Genomic DNA, 20,563 nt, shown 5'->3' with positions numbered 1-20,563 from the left:
CGCAATCAAATAACACATGCATACATGAATTTCGCGAAATTTAAATCCCAATAATCAGAGCCAAAGACTGGCTCTGATACCAATTGAAGGGGTTGGCAGCGGAAGCGTGCGTTCAATATCCGATCACATGAATTTGATCTATTTAGCAGATTATTTAGACAAATTATGTTCGCGCAATTTTCACATGTGTCATGCTCATAACTTGAATTAAAACATGCTTTAGCATATAAAATCCCTAAAACATTCTTACTACGGAATTAGCCAATTTACCTCGTTGATTCAATCAAGAATCGATGATGGCTCGCTCCGTCTCCACGTGAAGATCTTCAATACAAGACCTCAGATCTTCTGACTAGTGTCCCGGACTATACGCCGATATTTGTGTGGGCAAATCTCACCAACCTATTAGGACTTGAATAACGAAGACAGAACTCAGCTCACGGAGGAAGACAATTTTTGATTTCTCTCTCTCAAAGGAGTGGACGAAAATTTGTGAGTGGAAAAAGGTGTGTTTTCTGTCTCCTCTATTCTCCTATTTATATAAGTCACATATTGGGCCCAGTCAGGGATCTAAGGAAGAATTTGGATCAGGCCTCACCCAATTAGCTTTTTACTAATTAAATTGAACCCACAATTTAATATAAGCTTATATTGGAATATTACAAGCAGCCACTACAGAAGTAATATTGCACTGCCTTTCCAAATCCGAAATTACAAGTATTCCGGGTTTCCTTTATTCGCGTTCAATTTATTTCTCGTGCTTAAGATAGAAACATTCATTAATTAATTATTGTCTGCTATGGACTTAATTAATTAACATATTTTATTCTCCAAGAGTGGACTTAGCAAGAAACTCTTATTTATTATTCATAGAGTAATTAAACTCCAACTAGCTAGGTTCCGAATAATAAAACCTTGTTTCGAGCTCCTCTTGTGGATGTTATCAAACGAGACTCTCCTCGCGCACGTTTCAACATAATAGCAATCCTAGCACCTCTAGATAATGATCACCACTACCCAATATACCTGGATCGTTCGGTTACGAAAAACCCGCACCTTTGGTAAGTCAAAGTAGTGGATACTCAATATCGTATGCTCAATGCTAACGTACATTGATTAAGAAATTAATTATCAAGACCTCGTCTTTCAGTAGATAGCATAAAGACTCGTCTTGCTGTTAGATCCATTCAGTGCTATACCACACCAACGTCATCTTATTTCAATAAGGCTTAGAAATAATCGGACTGACATTGCAACCTTTCGCGATAGGTAGTCTAGGCCTATCTAGGTTGTGAAATTCTTATTTTTCTTTGTTTAGAACTGACCGTGTTACCTTAAATTGGACGACGCCCACAACCGGTCTACTAAAACAAAGACTTAGACTTTGTTACGTTTGCTTATATATTTAAATATGCAATAAACAACCATTAAATGTAAAACATAACAACATTATGACAAAAATAATCTGTTGCATTTATTGGAAAATAACCATTAGAGTTTTACAGTATGCAATCACTCGAAAGGTGATTTCTAGTATACAAAACCCTAACACATGGGTCTTTTCTCAGTGACATACACTCCAAACATGCCACCTCCGACGAGTAATCGCCGAACTATATGGAGTCTCTGCTCCGTATGTCATTCTTTTCTGACAATACTTTTAATCGTCCATCCGAAGTCTGCTCATTTCTCGACGGTGAGAATTCTCCTGTCACTCCTTCAATCCAGTTTCTAATTCTCAACAGCCGACGCTTCGCGGCCATTGTGCGTCCCCCATCTCTGTGTGGCGACACTATCTTCTCCCATTTAGTTTAAGAAGGCATCATCTTCTCTTATTGGCTTTGGCTTTTCCCGCGGTTGTTCCTTTAACATCATCTTATGGCAATGGGTTCTCAACGTCCTCTCGACGACATCCCATTCCCACCAACTCTTCACAGCGGCTGTGTGGCGGCGGCATTAGCTCTCTCCCCCTCGCTGTACAGACGTTGGCTGCTCCGCCTTCGTCCTCGGCAATTATCTCCTTGATTCGGAGATTGAATCGTTTGGCAATGGCTGATATCTCCCCCTCGGCCAAACGCTTCATCCATTATAACATGAGTTCACAGCCTCTCACGACTGTTATTTTCTCCAGCCAACTGATCTCTATTCGGTGACTACTTCCATAGTATCAGCTTTCCGGTGACATTTTCTCCCCCTGTAACGGATTCCACTTGAAGCCGACACAAGCTTCTCGGTCGAACAAACCGATGAATCCTCTGTTTTCTTCAATTGGAGACTCGAGCTGCTACCTTCACGGCAACCTCTTCCCACTGGTTCTTTCCTATGTTTGAAGAGGAAGAGAGGAATTGTTCGGAGGGTACTTCCTCTCCCCCTCTACCGGGCAATTCCTGAAACACCATACCAATATCTTGATTCCGTCTTGCAGCAAGTATTAGCTTCCGAGCCGTCTTTACATGGTAAGTAGCAAGTGTTATCTCTTCATCACCATTATTTGCTTCCGAATCCGTGGGGATTCTTCCATCTAGGTTTACCAATTCATGTCAGCTTGGATACGACTTCCTTATTATTCAACTCCAATCCCTGAGTGGCGTCGGTACAAGCAGACACCAAACTTCTGATATCACTTTGCAGTAACCAGTAGTATCCATCCAATTTGCAATCTTTAATTGCTCTTTCTCCTTCAACCGGTCACCAGGAAGCAGACAGCAACCTCTCCAGTCCACCGTCTGACCACTGTGAGCTCTTCTCGATGGGATACTTCATTCTCTGTGGCCATCTTCTCGGCAGCCTTCAAGGCGCCCATCTTTGGGCTCTCGATCTCTACGGCGGGTAATCGATTCGCCGCTTCTGCCAGCGCCCGCCAGCCTTACTTCTCGCCCCTGTCCACCATCAGCTGCTGGAGCTCGCCGAGGTCACCCCGTTGCTGCTGTCCGGATTAGTTCGGGCAGCTGCTGCCCGCCGTTCTTCGTCTTGGCAGTCCCGTTTCTTCCAAAACTTGATAGGAACTTGGAATTGTTTCTTCTGTCTTGATTTCTTGAACAAAAATATGGGGTGGATAACTTTGTAAATTGTGGGAATATAACAGTGGTGATTCCTCCACAAGCAGAATATTTGGTGCAACTGTTTGTGATATTTGGGTTTAAGAAGTCCGATTAAAAGGAACCCTCTCTTTTTTTTTCTTTTTTTTTTGGTTTTGAACAAACTAACGAAGGATCGTTAGCTGTTCTGATACCATGTTGAAAAGTAAAATGCGGAAAATAAAATACTATTGCAGAAAGTAAAAGATGAGGAGAACTTTAAAGACTATATTGTGAATGACTTGAATTATATTCTCTCCATGGTTACACAACTATATATAGACTCTAGTTCTAGCTAAACATGGAAAATATATTCTAATTATACTAATATCCTCTTTATTTGATTTTCCATAATCTTTATTGATTTCCTTCTTTATTCTTGTCATATCTTCATCCCCTACCTTCTTGTTCTCCAATTAATTAATTTCCTTATTCCAACATATTTAATAGTAGTAGTGTAGGATTACTATTTATTTGGGGAAGAACTATCGATTGTTTAATGTGTTTTGAGAGAGATATACAATAAAAGATTGTTATATTATTATAAAATATTAAATTCACTTGAGCAATTAACATGATTAATTAATTAAATAGTGATTATGTTGATGATAGCTAACGTTTTTCAGTGTTTGATTCATCAGTTGCTAGTTTGTAATCGATAGTTTCGATTTGCAATGGCATTCTTGAATAAATACGATCTCTCTTTAGAGCTTACTTTAGTATAAGCAAAAAAATAATAATTAAATAATGAAATGGGGTTTATGAGAATATCTGAAAAAATTATAAACAAGGCGTCAGAGATTACTCTCAGAGTCTCAGTTGCTTCAAAGAAATAGGTTCACCCTTTTTCTAATAAAGCATTTTATGAGAAAAATTCATAAGTTGACAATCTAATTATAGATTGTTACAGTTAATTCATTAGATATTCTTTGTTTAGATACAAATTATAAAGAAATTTATAATTGCTCTGTCAATATTAAAATACTAAACAAAGTACCGATGTTTGTATGTGATTCGGTTGTAAACAAATACAACTGGAACATTAGAAGCAGTATTTGCAATTTCCAAATTTGAAGGAGAGATTTATGTAAATAGGTGGAATCTATCGAATAACTTTTGTTTTATTATAAGGTTGTAAACTTGTAAGTATTAATATATTGTAAGACTGGTGACTATGTCATGTGTCAAGGTGGAATTGATTGACTTAGTGGAAAAACTGAAAGAATCAAAACCAATAATTGGGTTGGATAAATAAATTAAAATGGTTTTATTAATAATCAGAACAGCAAAGGCTATCTTGGCTACCAATATATGCACATTCACAATATTCTTCTTCCAACTGTATTATTTTGTTCGTTTCCTAATTACACGCTTCTCATTTTCTTTACTCGTTTGCTGGAATCTTGCCTTTTCTTTCTCCATTTCTTATTTTCAAAGCTATTCATTTTATTTTCTTCCCCTTTTCATTTACTCGATTTTGTATACGATGTTGTGAGGAATTTCTAACTAATCATCATAATTATAAATTATTTACTAATTTTAATTACATATATATTTACGTATTTTATTATTAATTAATAGTAATATTCTAAAATATGAACAATTAATTAATCCAGAATTGTGGACATTCTCTATGTATGTTTATCTTTTCTCATAATACTAGCAATGATATTTTATCTATGAGAATACACCTGTATATGTTTGACATGTAGATAAACAACGCGTATTCAGTTTTACCAAATACTACTACTATATATTTTAAATTGAAATTATAAATTTTGTAAAGATTATATTAAATCTTTCGTAAGTAAATTTGTGTTATGCAAAAGATTTAGTTATAAATATCTACAAATTTATACACAATAAACTAGTGTTTTAAGCTGTTTTGATGTATAAAGAGAGAAGAGATACAAATTATCCTAAATATTTTATTATCTTTATGCAATCCAATCATTCAGAACTAATTACAAATTAAATTATTGTTTTGACTACGATATTGCCATAATCATGATAATGATTACCATTTACCAACATATTAGACGAAATATAGTTCACTGAACAAAATGCATGTTTTGAAATATCCAATCATCTTACCATTTTTATAAGCTCATTCGCTTCTAATTCCTGAATATTTTTTTAAAAAAAAGTATATGAAAAGTAATACTAGAAGGAACAGAGACAAAGACAACGTTGCATTATATTTATACTACTCCACTATTCATTATTTTATGAAGCCAACATACATCACACGTCTAATATGATTTTTTATGATGATTAAGTTTAGAACTAGTCCAACCAAATTTGGTATTACTGCATTACATTTTAAATTAAATAGAGAATACACGCATTCGGCAGAAAACTGAGAACATGTTTGTAGAATTAATAACTTGTAATCATCATAAAAAATATTTTGTCTATTTATATATACATATAAGTAATGTATCAAACATTTAATTTCAATTAGAGAAATGCTTACTTAAAGAAAGAAAAAGTTTGGCAACTGTTACAAGCTAATTAAACTTATTTGAGTTGAATTGCTATAATGAGAAGCACATTTTGGTTGTAAGCAACGATTCCCCTTTCTCTTCCCCCTCACAATGCCCGGCGGAGAGACCTTGCCGGCGGAAGGCGGCGCCACCGCCGCCCCGCTGCGCCTAGTCCGTGACCTTGCCCGGATATCTAGCGCCGGCTTCTCTGGTTCCTTCAAAAAAGACTGCTCGGACTTGGCCCGAAGAGTCTCACTCTTGGCTCATTTGGTCGAGGAAATTAGGGATTCCGCCAAAATTCGGGAAATTGGGGAAGGGGGATCTTCTTCCTTCTATTCCTTCCTCACTGATCTGACAATGGCGCTTCAGGCTGCTAAGAGGCTTGTTTTCGCCGCTAACAACTTCGAGAATTCGAAGGTTTCTTCTGTAAGTGTGCTGGGGAATGATTTTCCCTTGATTTTCGGTTATATTCTGCAGTGCGTTTTTGTTGTTGCATGAATCGTGCGTGCTGCATTTTGGAGATTGATTAAGATGAGTTTAGGTTGAAAATGGGATTAAGTTGTTAGTGATCTGGATTTACAGACACTTGATTTGCGTCTGATCTGATTGTTCATGGAGTTGCTAGTTCAATCATTACATATCGAGTGAAATAAGGCAGAAATCGAAGCTTTTTTTCCTACTGCATATAGCTAATTAGCCTGGTTTTTGGGAGTGGAGATCAATTTTTGTTACTGATTTGAATTCTCTCTTTGCCTGTGTTGTAGGGTATCATTAGTTTGAGGTGAGAAAATTTAAGCTCTGTGGTAAAATCATGTATTGAAATTGACAGATCAACCCACTCCCCTCTCAAAAATATGAGTGAATAAGTAAAAACTTTTTAGAGAATTAGGTAGCTATACCATCACATGTAATATACACCAAACAGAGCGTGTATAGCTGGAGTTGAACTCTAGTTTCCGGGTGTTGCCTATGAGGTGGACATACAGGCATATATGTTCTTTACAAGTCTGGTTATCTCCAGATTTTTGCAGATCCAATTGGCATATCTCTGGACATAGGTGAATGTTAGTGCATCAGATTGCTTATCCAATTGGCAGATCCAATTGGTTATCAGATTGCTTGATAACGGTTAAACTTTATAAAAACTATTAGTAGAAACTAGTGCATCAGATTCCCTTGAAGATGTATCTGTTTGTTACCCAATTATTATCATGCAATGATCTTTTCTAAGTGTTGTGTTCCTCTGATAAAGTTTGCACTTTTCCTTTGGTTCCAGGATGGGGCGACAAAGAAAATTTACTTCCAATTTCAGTGTGTGACATGGAAATTGGACAAAGCATTGGTCGATTTACCTTATGATGATTTTAACATATCAGAAGAAGTGCAAGAACAGGTGAGTGTTAACTTTGAGTAACTTTATATTCCCGCTGGACTGGGTCAACATCTGACATAATCCTCTATCCCAGGTTGAATTAGTTAGGTCACAGTTGAGACGGGCGAGTGAAAGATATGGTGGGCCTCTTACATTAACCATACTGTGTAGGGCACTGTCTCAGCCACTGGATAAAGAGATCGATCCATTTCAATCTGGCAGCAGGTCAATTGGTAGTTTACATGTGGAGAATACTGGAATCATTGATCATGAAGTAGGCCAAAAAGTGGAAGGCCTCTTGGAAGGAAACAGTTTAGAAAACCACGCTACAGATATTGATGTCCAAAATGTACAAAGTTTGAGAGATTCATCTGCATCACATGAGATCGGTGCTGCCAAGGATTTGGATTCTTTGAGGATTGAAAGCTCAACCTGCAGTAGAAGTGTCAACGAGAACAAGAAGCTTGAATCTCCTGCTATTCCAGTTGATTTTCTGTGCCCTATATCCCTTGAACTTGTGAAGGATCCGGTGATTGTTGCCACGGGGCAGGTAAGATTTATACCAACTGCCTTTCAATCTGTTCCCTTAGTGATTCTGATGATATGAATTCAGATCTGATCCGGTCATCTTTTAATATTTTCAGACCTATGAGAGATCATACATACAGAGGTGGATAGACGGTGGCAACACAACATGCCCAAAAACTCAGCAGAATCTCCGGCATCTAACTCTCACTCCAAATTATGTCTTGAGAAGTCTAATATCACAGTGGTGTCTGAAACACGGTGTGGAGCAGACGACACCATTGATGAATGGCAGGATAAAAAAGAGTGACGGGTCATTTCGTGATGTTACAGAGGACATAGCAGCCGTCAAGGCTCTTGTTCGTAAGCTCTCTGGCAGGTCCACCGAGGAGCGTAGGGCTGCAGTGGCGGAAATACGGTCTTTATCCAAGAGAAGTACAGACAATAGAATCTTGCTTGCTGAAGCCGGAGCTATTCCAATTCTTGTCAAGCTATTAACATGTGAGGATACTCAGATTCAAGACAATGCAGTGACCTCTATTCTGAATCTCTCTATTTATGAAAACAACAAGGGGTTCATAATGCTTGCGAACGCAATCCCATCTATTGTTCAAGTCCTGAGAGCTGGAAGCATGGAAGCTAAAGAGAACGCGGCGGCCACCCTCTTCAGTCTGTCCCTGGCTGACGAAAACAAAATAATAATTGGTGCGTCGGGGGCCATACCAGCTCTGGTTGATTTGCTTCAGGATGGAAGCCCAAGAGGGAAGAAAGATGCTGCAACTGCATTATTCAATCTGTGTATATACCATGGGAACAAGGGACGTGCTGTTAGGGCTGGCATTATCACTGCACTTCTGAAAATGCTGACAGATTCCAGCAGCTGTATGGTTGATGAAGCTCTGACGATTCTCTCAGTCCTTGCCAGCCACCAAGAGGCTAAGGTGGCCATCGTCAAAGCTAGCACGATACCTGTGTTGATAGACCTTCTGCGGACAGGTCTCCCTCGTAACAAGGAGAACGCATCCGCCATCTTACTCTCACTCTGCAAGCGAGATCACGAAAACCTCGCCTGCCTGAGTAGGCTTGGTGCGGTGATACCCCTATCAGAGCTTGCCAAGACGGGCACGGAGAGGGCAAAGAGGAAGGCTAACTCGTTGTTGGAGACCCTTCGCAAGTCACAACAGGTCTAACAGGTTCGCGACATATACCCTCGGAGACTTATTTTATGTTCTTACCGTGGATTGATTTGATCTGACAGCCAACCCTTACATGAGTAGTAGGATGTGCATCGAACTGAAAGACACGCATACACATGAGAAACTAAAGATATTTCTCATGCCTTCTTCCATTTTATTTATTTACTTGATTCTTGCACTTTCCCAACTGTACCGTGTTTATTTTGTAATTTATGACTGAGAATCAACTGCTGATTAAGTCTCTAAGGAGAAGATATGTTTCTGAACATTCATGTAATAAAGGCGTTCAAATAATTGTCTGTATGCAAGGTTTTATTGCAGCATATTGCTCCCTCCGACAGCATTAAGTGTCCACTTTTGTCATTTTGAGTTGTTCCCCGTTGAGAGTCCACTTTCACTTTTTACCATAAATGGTAAGTGGCCTCACGTTATATCAACTTATTTCACTCACATTTTACTAGTATAAAACTAATACTCCCTCCGTCCCATAGTAGATGTCACACTTGGGAGATGGTAAGGGATTTTAGGAGATATTATTTTATGTGTTAAGTGTTGAGAGAAAATATAATCTCCCCTTCCTCCCCCAACAACGACATCCCCACCGCTACGTTAGTCCTCCCCTCCGTCTCCATCGCCGCCTCCCCCCGCCGGGCTGGACCCCCGAGGAGACCGTCGCCCGCATCGACGCCTACAAGGACAAGTGGTACTCCCTCCGCCGCGGCAACCACTGGCAGGAGGTCGTCAACGACGTCGCCTCCCGCTCCCCCTCCCCGCCAAGACCTCCGTCCACTGGAAAATCGTTCCATTTTCTTTTCATTTACTTTTTTAATATTTATTTGTTTTGTGTTTGTTTTGTGTTTGTTTTTGTATTTTAAATGATTTCAATTTTAATATAATTAATGATATAATTAGGGAGTTAATAATCATATTTAACGGATTAATTTGGTCAAAATCATGATTAAAAACATTGACAGTGAAAATTTGACGGAAAAATTAGTTTTGGATCGATTGTGATCCGAGTTGAAATGTTTGGGATGCAAAATTCAAAAGATAATGTTTATGACCAAAATCGTAAAATGAGCATATGTTTAGGACCAATTTTGACTTTTACTCTTTTAAAAAATGCGCTGAAGGGTAAAGATGTAAGTCTTTCACGTGAGATTTATTTCCATATTATAACTCTCAGATTGTATAATTATGGCTTGTGTATTGCATTTTACTCGGATGGGTTTTGCATATTACGTATGAATAACTTGCTTGAATGTGTTAACTCCCCAATGTATTGTCGTTTTTAATTTCGTACAGATTGTAACTCCCAGATTGTATCATTATGCCTCGTAGTATTGCGTTATACTCATACGGGTTTTGCATATTATGTATGAATAACATATTTTGAATGTGTTAACTCCCTAATGTATTGTCATTTTTAATTTCGTACGAATTATAGTTCTCAGATTGCATCATTATACCTTGGGTATTGCGTTTTACTCATACGAGTTTTGCATATTACGTATGAATGACTTATCTGAAAGTGTTACTTTCTCAATGTTTGTCGTTTTTAATTTCGTATAGATTATAATTCCCAGTGCATCATTATACCCTGGTTATTGTATTTTACTCATATGGGTTTTGCATGCTCCCTTCATCCCATAAAAATATATGCACTTTTCATTTCCGTCAGTCCCATAAAAATATGAACATTTCCATTTATGGAAAATTGTCCATAACTTATTACCCATATATATCAAGGGGTGTGATCCGTTGCTAACTTTTCTTAAGTTGCTAACTTGCTAACTGATCAACGTAGTGTATTAAAAATGTCAACACGATGATAATGAAATGTCAACATAAACTTAAGTTGATATTTTAATATATTGTGTTGACATTAATATTTAAATGTCAATACAGTTTATTAAAATGTCAACACATTTAATGTGATCGTGTTGAGACATTTTAATGTGACCGTGTTGAGATTTTAATACACTACGTTGATGTCACGACCACAACTCCCTAGTGATATCTCGCAACTATACCGTGACTAAACAAATATTAAATAAAAAAAAACAAAAAAACATAGATGATAAGTCGAGTTCAAAACATTAATTTCGAAGGCGAAAGTGGTACAAGGTCAAAATAAAGTCAGACTATGTTAACTAGGTTCATAAACTCCTAGTACAAAGTTCTAATGCAGCGGAAGAGACCAAGACAAAGTAGCATGTGTGATGACACACTACTTTGGGCTACCTATTGCTACTTATTAATACCGTTTCCCAACACCTTCTCCTCCTAATTCACGTTCAACCTGCATATTAGAAAAGAAACATTCAGGGCTAAGTATTTAATATACACAGTGGACATAGTGCCAAAAACATAAGTTTCATTTAAGTTTTGTCAGCCACAGTTGAGTGAACACGAGGTTTGATTTAAAAAGGTCCGAGTCACTAAAATTTCTTTAGTTTCATAAAATTGACTGCGCAATCACATAAACATAGATACCATATCTGAACGTATGTGAACCGTGAATGTGGCCACATTCCACGACGGTTACTGGACCGGCCAACTCGAAAGCTAGCGCACGATCCCTATATGTGTACACTAGTCCAAGTAGGGTTTGCGGCCCTTCTGGGACTCGAATTCGATTTAACATAATTGGCATAGCCAAGCAGATAGGTATTCATAAAAGATCAAAAGATGGCATGACAAACATGTATAGAAAATTTCACATATTCATGTTAAAGTTATTTCCTTAGCTAAAAAGTTTCCTTGATTTGGTCTTAAACGATATGCGAAGACGCCCCTTTAGAAATAAGAATAATACTTAATTAGACTTAAGAAGTCAAGAAAATTTATACTTGAATGCATCCTATGTGCGTGGTCATTTTATCTTTCATTCCTTATTTTCTAAAGTCCTTGAGCATTAATTAAATCAGGAGATTTAATTTATGGTGAAGGTTTAGGAAATTATTCGTTTAACAAACAGAGCATTGCCTCTTATGCAAAAATTCAAGCATTAAACTACATCCGAGGTTTATTTTCACCGTTGCGGAAATAAAATCGGGCCATTACTTAACATCATTTATTTGAACAATGTAGGAGATTCCATGACTTAATTAGGCACAGTAGGCCCACCTTGCAAGGAACTAATCCATTCCTCTCTTAAATCAAAATTTAGCCCAAAGTGTTTTCCAACAACCTGCCCGATTAGTAAATCAATTCATTTTCCCTCATTAATTCCTACAGGCCCAAGCACTAAATAAAAGAAAGAAATGGCGAAGGCCCAAAACAATTAATTAAGTAGTCCAATAAAAATGACCCAAAATATACTCCTTCATCCATCTGCCTCTCTCTCTTCCCTAACACTTTAACCCCCAAATTGATATTCATCAAATTGATTGGGAATCGGAGACGCAACGGCGCCCCTTCTCATTCCACTCTGGCGAATTCGCCGTCCATCGCCCCCTCTTCTCCGGCGAGCTCGTCAAAGATAACCTCTGTACTCCGAGGCTTCCGACGCCCTTGGCTACCGCGCCGGTTCTCCCTCTCTGGCGGACTCACGGCGGAGCTCCCATATTCTCCAGCGGAGTCGCCGTTAGGGGAGGAGGCGTCGCCTCGCTTCCGCGGAGTCACTCCAGCCGTTACCAGCGGCTGCATGTATTCTCTCCGGCGACACTCAGTTTCTTCGCCGCTGCTGCCGGCCGCTCTTCACGGTGACGGGGTCGCCGCCGCCGAGTTCTACCGCGCTCCAGCTACTCACTGCCTCGCCAGCTGCTGCTTCGCCGTCTCCGTCGGCTCTCCGGGTCCGTCGTCACCCGATCCTCGCCGGGCAGCCGCTCCCTCCTAAGCTAAGTCACCCTTCCCTTTTCCCTTTAACTTGCTTTCTTGTGGTGTTATTCAATAAGTTCTATGGTTATTTGTAAATTGCAACAAAACTCGTTGGGAAGGGTCCTGCTTCTTTGGGACTCCACTGTTATTGTCATATTTGATCTCTTTCCTAGCTGAGGTTGTTACTGATGTGAGGCTCTCCTTTAAGTTGTATGAGTTTGGGCTTACTGATCTGAATTTTGGCCAAGTATGGATGCTATCTATTGAAGTTCACTTTACATGTTTGCTACTGCTGTGAAATTCCTACAGCCATGTATCTAAGTTCTTGGGCAAAGTGGTTGTTGTTCTACATGAGATCTATCATGATGCAAGGTATGGGGTTGTGGTGTTACCTCTTCTGACAGTGAAGAAATGGGGCTGCCCTAGTTGTTACTCACAGTTATGCTCCACTCTCTAACTCTCTATGTTGCCGAAATTTCGAAGTGTGTGGGAGGGAGTTCAAAGGTGGTGTGGAGGGGGTTTTTATAGGCAAAGTGTGTACTCGTGAGACATTAATTGGAGCTGTTGTATTGTTTTGTTCTCTTCCTGTAGCAAATCTCCCTTTTCTTTGATTTTGCAGCAACTTTAACTGTAATTTGGTGGTATTTGTAGTGGTAGGCACTTGACTAATAAATTCATCTTGTTCCCATATGCCTACTTAGTCCTTTAGTTAATAACTCCCTTTGTTTGCTTGTTGCAGGTGGCACATAGAGAGGAGGCAAGGCTGTTGGGAGTAGGAGCTGCTGCAGGCAGCCTTGGCTTACCCTCTTGTGTACGTCTTTGGTCTACTAAGAATAAAGGAGGGTTGTATCTTTTTTTTCTTCGAATTGTGGGTTTTCCTCAATTCCTCTTGTTCTTTAGTAGAAGACTTGTTTTAATTGCAGGTGGGACAAGGATTTGGTTGTCAGCTGCTAGCCGCGACCTGGGCTTGCTGCCCCGGGCCCGTCGGGCTGATCGGAAAAGGGCCGCAGGGGAATGCGGTTTGGGCTCGAGAGAAGGAGGCTCAAAGTAGCTAATAGAAGCTTTTTAGTTTCTTGGCTCATCCTTGAACATTTTTTGTAATAGTAGTGTTCCACTTAGATAAATTGTATTATTCGAGATGTATACGAACATTTTTGTTCGGGGTGGACAACTTCATATCCTTGTACAAAGTTCATATATCTCATAACATACCTTAGCTTATTATAGTTCGTTCAATTATTTCCTTAACTTTTATTTTGCAAACTAACAACATTAAGCATTAACAAAAGGTAATGAATTTCATTCAAAACACGAATCATGAGAGCGACAATTCTCTTAAACATCATCGGAAGAAGAAAAAGATAAAGAGGGAAGCGGGTATTACAGTTGATGAGTTAGCAAGTTAGCCATTTAAGAAAAATTTGCATTATAACGCACCCCTATCTATCAATTTATTTTCAACTTATACTACTATGGCCCACCATTACAACTCATTAAACACTAATAATAATGTGGATCTCACTATCCACCAACACAACTTTGACTACATTTGAAGAGCGGGAAGATGATTGCTGCTGCTACGTAAAAGTAAACTCTTAGGTTCAGAGGATTCGCTAGAGCACAGGGTCTAGGAGATCATGAACTCTCAGAATTCAGTCGTTGTCACAACAATCCCGCTTCAAAACCTCAACCCTCTATATTATTGGCTAGTATAGGGAAGTCGGGATCGAATCCACGAGGACGGAAGGGTTTGGAATGCATTAAGAGAATTTTGGAGGGTTTGGCTGCTGCCACGCAACAAGAGGGTTGAGTTTTACTACTAGACTTGGGAAATTAAAACTAATCTATTCTATCTACTAGATCCGGAGAAATGAAAGTGCTTCAAACATAGTCACATGCATGATTCGAAACTGGAAATTAACTTTGGAACAATTATCAAATTACTAGGTCAGGTAAAGTAAAGTTTCCTAAAACAGCGAGACAACAGAACATAAGAAAAAGTAACAGAACAGATTTCCTTAAATAGCTACTGACAAAAAAGCTGCAACTAACAAACTAAAGCGAATCTGATTCTAACTACCGATTATCTTCATCTTCTTCAGTAAACAAACATGAATTGGAACATAACAGAGCATAGAAACAGAGCAAACTTCAGATCGGACGTTAAATATGATGATTAAGCAGAAAATTAACAGATCTAATCTACTAGGTCAAGTAAATCAATAGTAACAGAAAATTCCATGCAGATCCAAAAGTACGTACTCATATTTAAACATTAAAAATGAAATCTACACTAGATCCATCAGATTCACACCAACAAAACTCAGATCCATAACCTCAAACTCCGATTCAAACCAACAACCAACAAATCCACTCAGATCTCTCTGATCTCAACTTCAAATATCCAACAGTTGCGAAAAGTAAATAAACAATAAAGCATCAGAATCAGAGCGGAAACAGAAAATAGAAACTAGATTAAGCATCAAACTGCAAATGTAGCCTTAAAACAGTAGCCGAACTTCCGGCAAGGAAGTCGGCGAAAGTAAGTACGTGCAGAAGCTCACATGTTTTGTATAAGGTAAGATCTCACAGAATAATTCTAATGAATGCAAATTGATTCATGTTGATTTGATTCATGTTTCCTTCTTTAGATTATTCTGTTTGATTCTTTCTTTCAACACTCCCCCTCAAGTTGAGTGGTGGGGTCTCCAAAGCTCAACTTGCCCAAGATATTGGAGAGACTCTTCGAATTGACTGCTTTGGTGATGATGTCGACCAATTGATCTTCAGATCGTACAAATGGCAGTTCCACAGCTCCATTCTCGATATTTTCCTTGATAAAGTGTCGATCCACTTCCACATGTTTGGTCCTGTCGTGTTGTACTAGATTCTCAGATATACTGATAGCAGTTTTGTTATCACAGAACAACTGACTTTTTTCTTGTGGTAGCCCGATCTCTTTCATTAGTCTTCTCAGCCACAGTATTTCCATCAGTCCACTTTTGATACCTCTGAACTCTGCTTCTGCACTTGATAGAGCAACTACCTTTTGTTTCTTGCTTCTCCATGTGACTAAATTTCCTTCAACAAATGTGAAGTAGCCTCCTGTTGACTTTCGGTCAATTGGATTACTTGCCCAGTCTGCGTCGGTGTATCCATGAATCCCTCTATGTTTACCCTTTTTGAACAACACACCATGTCCAACTGTTCCCTTTAGATATTTCACGATCCTTAGCGCAGCTTCATAGTGATCCTTCTGTGGTCGGTGCATAAATTGACTCACAATGCCTACCGCGTAAGTAATATCAGGTCTTGTGTGAGACAAGTATATGAGTTTTCCCACTAACCATTGATATTTGCTTTGGTTGCGGGTTCTGCTCCTTCCATGATCTGCAACCCATGATTCACAATAATTGGTGTGTCGACCGGCTTGCAGTCCAGTAATCCTGTTTCGGCGAGGATATCTAAGATGTACTTCTTCTGCCTTAAGAAAATACCCCCTTCTGATCTCAGTACTTCAATCCCCAAGAAATTTTTAAGATTTCTCAAATTTTTCATCTCGAACTCTTGGGATAAGCCTTTCTTGAGTCTCTCAATTTCTTCAGTTTCGTCACTTGTAATGATCATATCATCTACATAGATGATTAGGCAAGTAATTCGACCATCCCTCTTCTTCAAGAATAATGTATGATCTGAGTTGCTTTGTTTGAACCCGTACTTGGTCATAGCTTCAGTGAATCTCCCAAACCAGACTCTAGGAGATTGCTTGAGCCCGTACAAGGTTTTCCGCAATCGACATCCTTCTCCTTTACCGTAGTCGTTTGAGAAACCTGGGGGAGCCTCCATGTACACTTCTCTTTTCAATTCTCCGTATAGGAATGCATTTGTAACATCGAACTGATGTAGGGGCCAGTCTCTGTTCGCAGCAACCGAAAGTAGAACTCGAATGGTGTTCATCTTTGCCACTGGAGAAAATGTCTCATCGTAGTCTATTCCGTAGGTCTGCGTGTACCCCTTTGCTACTAACCGTGCTTTATACCTTTCGATAGAGCCATCGGGTCGGCGCTTAATTGTGAACACCCACTTACATCCTACTGATTTCTTTCCATCTGGTATTATGCATCTTTCCCACGTACCATTTCTCTCTAGTGCCCCCATTTCTTTCTGCATTGCTTCTCGCCAATGCCTGTGCCTCCACGCCTCCTCCACAGTACATGGAATTTCCTCTTCTTCATATAGTGCTGCCTCAAATGCATAGGCCATTTCTGAAAGATGATTCTTGGCCAAAAAAACTCTTGAGTATTTAGCTTTAGTGTGAATATCAGGGCTGTATCTCTTTGGTGGAACTCCTCGGTTCGCTCTTGGGGGCAATGTATACCCCCAACTTCTTCACTGACTTGTTCTTCCAACAAATCACAGATTTCTGGTTCGTCTGTATTCTCGTCGCCTGAATCTCCACCTGTCTCTTGACCCTCTTCGGGAACAGTGTTAGTAGCATCAAGTACAGTATTCTTTGGTGTTGCAGGATCACCAGAGGAACTTACAGTGGATATCAGTGAGGGAGAATTCTGGACAGTGGGGTCGAGCATTGGGGGTTGTACATGTGGGCTCTTGTCGGTTCCTTCTGCCTCTTCTGTCAAGTCTGATGAGCTCTGACTTTCTGGTACTGATGGCCAACTTAGTGGGTCGACTCTGTTCTCACTCTCCCCCTAACCACTAAGGTGGCTAAAGTAATAGTCCGTCTTAAGAAAATCACAGTTCATAGTGGTGAATAGGCGGTTAGATTTCAGATCAAAATAACTATATCCCTTTTGGTTCACTCCATATCCTACAAACACACACTTCACTGCACAAGGGGATAGCTTCGTTCTTTCATTTTTTGGAATATGAACAAAAGCTGAGCAGCCAAACACCCGGGGTCGAAGGGTTAGAGGTAGGGGTATTTGAGCTAGTGTCGAGAGGATCTCTAGCGGGGTTTTTAGATTTAGTGAGCTTGAGGGTAGTCTATTTGAGAGGTAGGCTGAGGCAGCTACTGCTTCTGGCCAAAATTTCCGTGGGGTGTTCGATTAAATGAGCATAGCACGAGCTATTTCTAAAAGAGTTCGGTTTTTTCGTTCGGAGACTCCATTTTGTTCTGGAGTGTAGGGGCAGGTAGTTTGATGGACAAGGCCTTTATTGTGGCAAAACTGTTTCATATCAGAGTTCACAAATTCTCCTCCGTTATCTGGCCGAAGAATTTTTATGGCCTTTTGAAATTGGGTTTAGACTAGGTTGTAGAAGTGGGTGAAGTGTTGGAAGGTTTCAGATTTTTGTTTCATAAAATATACCCATGTCATACGAGTACAATCATCCACAAACAGAAGAAAATATTTAAAACCTTGACCCCCTAAAACTGGTGAAGGACCCCAAACATCAGAATGGACAAGATCAAAACACAAATCAACTCTAGTATTGCTTGATTTGTAGGTTTGTCTATGGCTTTTGGCCAAAACACAAGTTTCATAATACAGATCTTGGCTAAATTTAGGAAAAAGTAATTTTAAATAACCCGATAAAGGATGTCCTAGGCGTCGGTGCCACAACCAGGCCTCCCTGCTAGTGGCTCCATGAGCTACCATCGCATTTCCGTGTTGATCTATCTCATCCACATAGTACAACCCATTCCGCTCAGTGCCACGTCCAATAATTTTCCTTGTCCTGATATCCTGTAATAGGCAAAAATTCGATTGCATTAGGAGAGTGCAATTCAATTCTTTAGTCACATGACTAATAGATAGCAGTTTATGAGACATAGATGGGACATATAGGCAATTAGAGAGTGTTAAACTGGGTGAGATTCTAACGGTTCCTGCTCCATCTACAGGTGTCAACTCTCCGTTTGCATTTTGAATATGACTCTTCGGTGCCCCGTGCATGTTAGACATATCATATTTATCAAAGGTTATAGTATCTGTGGATCCACAGTCAAAGATCCACCTGTCATTCTTAGCATTAGACGAAACAGATAGGGCATACGATTTAGGCATTTCATCGGATAAATCCTCAAGTGGCTGAAATATATTTTTGCAAACTATTGGGGCTAATTTGCAATTTTCCGAACCGAGGGGCTGAATTTGGATATTTCTGATTTGTTTGGGACAAATGGGAGGATATTTAATGGGATGGGGTCGGTTTTCTAATTTTTCAAAATTAGTAGGGTTTGAGAATAAATCCTCAAACCCTAACTTACCCCTTTCGGCTCCTTCTTCAATTTCCGCCGCCTCCATTCCATTTCCGCCATGGGTGAATGACACAGTCCCGAGAGTTATCTCCTCCGTTTTGTTGCCTCGGGATGTTGCGGCCTCGGCGTTGCCCCCGACGGTGGCGGTAGGTTCCCTTCCTCCAGATGCGACGACAACTATTCCTCTTCCTCCTCGGATCGGTGGTTTGGACTTGCGCTCCTCCCACCAATCCGGGTAACCGTGGAGTTCGAAACATGTGTCTCGACTGTGTTTCTTTTTCTCGCAGTGAGTGCATGTGAGTTTCAGCTTTTCCTCTTTCGTCTTCCTGCTCCAGTTGCCACCGCCAGTTCCGCCGCTTCGGTGAGGGGGATTTTGGTGGGTGGATTGATTCATCCATGGCTGCCTCGCAATGAGTCCAGCCGCGACTCCCTGTGTAGCCCCGGTATCCCCTGTTTTCAAAATATTTGCCCTGGTGTCCTCTCGCCGGAGGATTCTGTAGGCTACCTCCACCGATGGAAGTGGTTCCAGTCTGAGTATCTCCTTTTTGATTCCTTCATACCTATCGTTCAATGCTACTAACAATTGGTATAATCTCTGTTCTTCTTTTCCAGCGTTATAGATATCGATGTCCTCTGGATATTTCATCCGGTTGGGCTGTTTCTGATCGATGGAGACCCATAGGTTATTGAGGATTGTCCATATATCCTCCAAGGATTCATCCGTTTGCTTCAATCTGTTCGCTCTTGTGATCAGGTCGTATACTTGAATTTTGTCTCCTCCACTTGCATATGTGACCTCCAAACTTTTCCACACGTCTCTGGCTGTCGGGTATTGAGACACCCGATTTACCAATTTTTGCTCTAAGTTCTGTATTAACCACGTGAACAATCAGTGATCTCCTTGTTGCCATCTCCCGAAGGCTGGATCGGTTTTTTGCTGGAGGGGCTGGAACTCCAGTGATGTGAGACGCCATTCCCCTCCCGCTTATTGCCGCCATCATGTGGATGGCCCAGAGCGAGTAATTCTCGCCATTGAGTTTGGTTCCAATCACTAGTGGTGAGGTATTGATTTTCTGGGTTTCGATTTTGGGTTCTGTTTGATTTGGTGTGGTTGGTATAAGTTGCTGGCTTTGTGCGATGCTGGTGCGCATGAACTCAGCAAATAATCGAGCGAATTGCTCAGTTTCGGTTGGTTTTGGGGTTTGGTTGTCGTCGGATTCCGACATGGCTTTGAACAGTGTCTGTTGGATTTTGGCTTTTTTTGGCTTGGGATTGGTTCCGAGACAGTGATGAGACTTCTCTGAGTCTCACCCCTGCTCTGATATCATCTTGAATTTGATATTAGGCATAAAGGAAGAAACGAGCAGAGAGAATGTTGGTGGTATTTTGTCTTGTGTTGATCATTGATACTACTTCTCTTTAAATAGAGGCTCACATGTTTTGTACAATAATTCTAATGAATACAGAATAATTCTAATGAATGCAAATTGATTCATGTTGATTTGATTGATGTTTCCTTCTTTAGATTATTCTGTTTGATTCTTTCTTTCAACAAAAATCACTCACCAAACAAATGCACTGTCGTTAATTTCCTATAATATTATTTTTTTAATCTTTAATTACTGTGTTCAAACAATCATTTGTTAAATACTATGTTAGATGATGCTTTTTGATGAGTATATACAAAATGCAGAAGCGCGTTGGATTTTCGGTAATCGAGGAAGGAGAAATCCAGCCTGCTGTGGCTTCTTAGGTTTATGGGTTAGAGCTTAGAGACTTAGACTATAGTAAACTACAAATATTGTGAGTGCAATTTTTGTATGAAGTAATTGCACTATCGTGACCATGTAATTGCCTTTTATTCT

The 20,563-nt window shown here is 39.9% G+C and overlaps 2 protein-coding genes and 1 long non-coding RNA gene across 3 annotated transcripts; 2 read left to right on the top strand and 1 right to left on the bottom strand.

Moving 5' to 3' along the window:
• Positions 1-5,563: 5,563 nt before the first annotated feature.
• On the top strand, positions 5,564-8,959 carry LOC121755887 (U-box domain-containing protein 11-like). The gene is made up of 4 exons (XM_042151312.1): positions 5,564-5,989; positions 6,840-6,956; positions 7,030-7,485; positions 7,580-8,959. The coding sequence occupies exons 1-4, from the start codon at positions 5,675-5,677 to the stop codon at positions 8,648-8,650; spliced, it is 1,959 nt and encodes a 652-aa protein (XP_042007246.1). The 5' UTR covers positions 5,564-5,674; the 3' UTR covers positions 8,651-8,959.
• A 2,381-nt stretch (positions 8,960-11,340) lies between these two features.
• Positions 11,341-13,699, top strand: LOC121755894. Its single transcript, XR_006040877.1, has 2 exons — positions 11,341-13,289; positions 13,402-13,699. It is a non-coding gene; the product is annotated as an uncharacterized LOC121755894 (long non-coding RNA).
• Positions 13,700-17,888: 4,189 nt separating this feature from the next.
• On the bottom strand, positions 17,889-20,070 carry LOC121754977. The gene is made up of 2 exons (XM_042150263.1): positions 18,708-20,070; positions 17,889-18,183 (listed from the first exon to the last, which is right to left on the bottom strand). The coding sequence occupies exons 1-2, from the start codon at positions 19,342-19,344 to the stop codon at positions 18,146-18,148; spliced, it is 675 nt and encodes a 224-aa protein (XP_042006197.1). The 5' UTR covers positions 19,345-20,070; the 3' UTR covers positions 17,889-18,145.
• Positions 20,071-20,563: the final 493 nt, after the last annotated feature.

The sequence above is a fragment of the Salvia splendens genome, chromosome 11, assembly GCF_004379255.2.
Source record: "Salvia splendens isolate huo1 chromosome 11, SspV2, whole genome shotgun sequence".
Classification (NCBI taxonomy): domain Eukaryota; kingdom Viridiplantae; phylum Streptophyta; class Magnoliopsida; order Lamiales; family Lamiaceae; genus Salvia; species Salvia splendens.
The sequence above is the reverse complement of the archived record's forward strand: the minus strand, read 5'-3'. Positions and strand labels throughout refer to the sequence as shown.

Excerpts from the sequence above, each read along its gene's own strand:
- LOC121755887 (XM_042151312.1), top strand. The coding sequence starts at position 5,675 with ATGCCCGGCGGAGAGACCTTGCCGGCGGAAGGCGGCGCCACCGCCGCC. Across the intron at positions 6,957-7,029 it reads CAGAAGAAGTGCAAGAACAG|GTTGAATTAGTTAGGTCACA; the intron begins GTGAGTGTTAAC and ends CCTCTATCCCAG. Across the intron at positions 7,486-7,579 it reads TGATTGTTGCCACGGGGCAG|ACCTATGAGAGATCATACAT; the intron begins GTAAGATTTATA and ends TAATATTTTCAG.
- LOC121754977 (XM_042150263.1), bottom strand. The coding sequence starts at position 19,344 with ATGAAATATCCAGAGGACATCGATATCTATAACGCTGGAAAAGAAGAA. Across the intron at positions 18,184-18,707 it reads TGAAGAAGGAGCCGAAAGGG|GATATCAGGACAAGGAAAAT; the intron begins GTAAGTTAGGGT and ends TGCCTATTACAG.